Source organism: Diabrotica undecimpunctata, chromosome 3, assembly GCF_040954645.1.
Source record: "Diabrotica undecimpunctata isolate CICGRU chromosome 3, icDiaUnde3, whole genome shotgun sequence".
Lineage (NCBI taxonomy): Eukaryota > Metazoa > Arthropoda > Insecta > Coleoptera > Chrysomelidae > Diabrotica > Diabrotica undecimpunctata.
The window spans coordinates 94,589,363-94,593,671 of NC_092805.1; the positions used below are offsets into that span (position 1 = coordinate 94,589,363).

General features: G+C 27.8%; 1 protein-coding gene across 1 annotated transcript; it reads right to left on the reverse strand.

Annotated features, from left to right (window-relative positions):
- Nucleotides 1-3,394: 3,394 nt before the first annotated feature.
- Nucleotides 3,395-3,943, reverse strand: LOC140435968 (uncharacterized). The gene has a single exon (XM_072524680.1). The coding sequence runs from the start codon at nt 3,941-3,943 to the stop codon at nt 3,395-3,397; it is 549 nt and encodes a 182-aa protein (XP_072380781.1).
- Nucleotides 3,944-4,309: the final 366 nt, after the last annotated feature.

Here is a 4,309-nt window from a genome sequence, read left to right on the forward strand (position 1 = left end):
CACAAAAGATAAACAATAACTAGCAATACATCGGTTAAACCACATGTGTAGGTATACCATACAACCTCAAAATATCCTTAGCAAAGACGAAAGTTATGATACTTAAAGGCAAATCGTGGACAATAGACCATTGGAACAAATATCTATTATTAGAGCAAATATTGTTAGTACTTGCTATACGACAAAAGTTATGAATAAGCTATATATACCGATATAGACAATATAATAAATAAATTGTATCAATCTTTAATATAAAATTTTTGTAAATCGATGTACCTTTACTAATGCAATTTAGATGTAAAATATAATGTATAATGTACGGTAGTAAATGTTGGATAAATGATAAAAACACGAGAACAGAATATTCAGCAGAGACGAGATGAAGAGATTTTTAAAAAGAATTCAAGGTTGCGTAAGTATAGATCTAATAAGAAATGAAGTTAGTCTATAAACGCACATAACAAGTTATTTGATTATAAAGATAAATGGAGACTACATATGCGCATGATGTAAAATTTTTTTTTTGCGTATACACAAAAAAATGCAAAAATTCAAGGCAAATTCAAGAAAACCTCGAAAAAAATGGTCATGATACCCTTATAAAGACGGTACAGCCAAAGCCGAATCCCTGTATCGAAATAAGAAGAAAAAGAATGCTTCACTTATTTTATCCATAGCATTTTGACTTCTTCCACATTTTTTATTTTTTTGATTTTGATCCATTTAATATTTTTCTCACGTCCTAAAAGTGTCATGTTTTTGGTTGCTGTTAGAGTCTTTTCTTTAGAACACAGCAGATTTAAATAGAGCATTCTAAAATCAGTTATTTAAAAGACGTATTGTAATTTTTAATATTGAGTTAATTCTCCCAATGAATAGATCTACACTAAAAAAATTAATTTTTTTAGAAAATTATTATCGGCACTACTTTACCTTAAAAATGTGTTAAAACAATTTTTTATATCTTAAGTAGTTTCTAAAATATAACCCTTTTTGTAACTTCTTATTATCTATTGGATGCACGCGGCATAAAAATGACACTTTTTTGAATTAACTAACTTTTTGATCAATAATTTGAGACAATTATTAAAGTTAAAAATTTACGAAAAAATCATAAGTGTATAAAAAAAACCTCAATTTAAATATGAATGAATTTGCACAATAAATTAGAAATTATTTAATTTAGAAAAACATGTTTAAAGATCAATACGCATAGTTTTTGAGAGCAACAAATATTTTTCGTCATTAAATTTTGTCAATCAGTTGAATTCCTTTTGAATTTACATTCTAGAATGTTTATATAATATTTGTATTTAAAATTTTATAATATTACTTCTAAGGGTAAAAATTTGGGTTTTGGCTCAAATGTGGGTTACTTGTAGGTTAAAAGCAGTTTTTTTATTTTATTTTTAAATGCTTTTCGAAAGTCAATCAACACTATCTTTGTTGAAAATAATAAAAAGCACTAAAAATGTTATGGTAAGCACTTGAAAATGTACTTTTTCTAAATCATTTTCTACTTTTTTTTGTAATTATGTATAATATTTTTCATTAATTCAACAAGTTCATGTAATTTTTCAGTTTAATTTTAAAGTTCTATTATTACAAATAAGTTTAACAACTGGTTACGTTTTAATAAAACCAAAGTATTTTTTCCCAAATATATATTTGAAATGAAAAATTGACACCCGTTAGAAAGACGAAAATGAATGGGGCAGTTAAAGACAGGTAACAAGCCCATGCTGTTATATTCTTGTTGCTTTACAATGTTTTGGAGTTTTTATATTTTTTTATATATTGTATCGTCTTTTGAAAGATCAATGTATACAATGAGTGTTAAAAGTTAAGTAGTTGACAAATTTCTTGTTTTATATATGAAAAAGGTTTAGAATGTGGCAGTGAAGACAAAGTTGTTAAACGTAGGATTGATACAAAAAAATAGGTTTAGAAAGAATCGATAATAGGCACAAATTGCTTTTCGGTTATGATGGAATTAAATCACAGAAAGAATGCAGACAAAAATATAAATATATTTTAATAAATAGGTGAATCAATTATTACACTAATAATTATGTAAAATAATCATTTTTTTAAATGCATTTATCATGTATTATAATAATATTGACTGAAGCAATAATTGGAACTTTTTGTATTAACATTGGCAGTTACTTTGGCAGGTGTTTTATTTATCATTGGCAAATATATATATTTCTCTATTATTTATAATGCAATGTTTTGTCTATTTTTACCAATATTATTAATTATTAATTTACATAGCATTTAAGGTTTTTTATATTATTGATTTAATATTTCAATAATTAAAGAATATTACTTACTTTATGTGCGTGTGCAACCAGGTAGGAATTTTAAAAAGGGCTATATCTCAGAAAGAACTGAAGCTATAAAAAAATTGTTTAATGCCGAAAAGTCAAGCGGGTCAAGCCGATAATAGTTAGGTATCTATATTTTTTTTTATTATTTTACGAAATACAGCACAATATATGAAAAGTTAACCATTTTCTTTTTAATTTTTGCAAAATTGAGAACCTTTACAAAATAAACACTTTTAACTATCTATTCCCAAATTTTCATCCTTGATTTATTTTTTTTTTTTGGTCTAGGCAAAATTTTGTATTCATTGATCGGGCTAATAAGAATATTGAGGCTTTTAATCTTTAATATTGATAAAAAATGTCTTGTATATAAGCAGATTTAGATTGTCAAGATGGTTTAAATAGACTAGATAATTTCAAAAATGGATTTTTTAATGATTTACTGTAGAAGAACCGAAAGTATATTTTCAAGATTTTTTAAATATGGTTCAAAAATATCTTAACCAATTTTAATGCCGATATGTATTAAACAAATATCTACGTAGACTTAAACTTGACTAACAGAAGAACAGAAGGAAAAATACGTGCCTTATTATGTTCTTCAAAAATATTAAAAAACCAAAGTGGATTCAGAAATTTAAGCATAAATAATTTATTTATTTTTTAGGTACAGCAAAATAAACACGAAAAAGAAAACGTAATATTTAACCACAAGATATAAGCTACGCTTAATCGTATACTTCTGATTAGCAAAAATTAGAAGGGGGCCTACTGGTTGAACGAAAATTCGATTATCTTGGAAGACAAAAATAGGTCTATATTTCTGAATCAAATGATGATCAATAATCTACAAAATTAAAAAAGAAAGCATAAAATAATTGGTTTGATATTTTGATACGTTACTATTTTTATATTCACTATTTTGGTATAATAAAATATTATCAAGTTATCGAATTTTGAGCATACCCCAATATAATCCAAAATATTATCTTTCGATAAAGTAATTTCGTGAAAAAAAAATATTAAAAACACTACTACTAGAAAATCAATAAAATATATCACTAGTCTCTTTGCAATAGTTCGTGTAACGCTGCAATGTAGGTCTGAGCCATTTGCAGCGTTTCGAACTTTGACAATTTTCTATCGTTCCCCAGAGAGGGAACGACATCCCTTAACCTATCAAAAGCGTCATTTAAACTATTCATTCTCCTTCTCTCTCTGGCATTTGCAGCTAGTCTACGTTTTTTCATCACTTCTACCCCGGTCTGAGGCTGACTGTTAGTTCTTCTAGGATTAGTATCTTTTTTGTACTTACTGTCATTATAGTAGTCCTGTCTCGCGTAGCTGCTCATGGGATTATCCGTTCCTTGGGACTTGTATTTGTAGTCGTACTTATTGTAGATATTGTTGTTCTCTCCGTAGTATCCCCTGCTACCACCCCACTCTTGCCGGTAGTAGTTAGGGGTGTACGGTTGGGACGACATTCCTGGATCGGAAGCTGTGGACAATGGGCTGGAAACCGTCAATGCGTAGTGGCTGTCAGGAGTTGACACTCGTGGAGATAAGCAACCGTCGGAAGAGGACTCTTGAGCATGATGCCGGACATACATGTTTTTATTTTCATATCTGTTTGAGCTAAGTTCTCGTGGGTTTGGACTTGTGTAGTAAATTTTATCATAAAATTTGTTTCATTTGGAAGTGAATATTTGATACAATTAAGTTATTATAAAACACCGAATGGTTTTTCTTATTAGTATTATTCAAATATTATTAAAATCACAGCATGTTTTACTAGTTTCAAATAATCAGTACAGCTTATATTTGAAATATTTTTCACTTCCAAAATTATGAACGAATTTCTGAAACTTAACTCCTTAAGGTACATAATTTTCGATACCTTACTTTTATCAACAATGTTTAATATTTCGAATATCTCAAAAATAAAATTGATATGGTGACAACAACAGAGCCTCCTC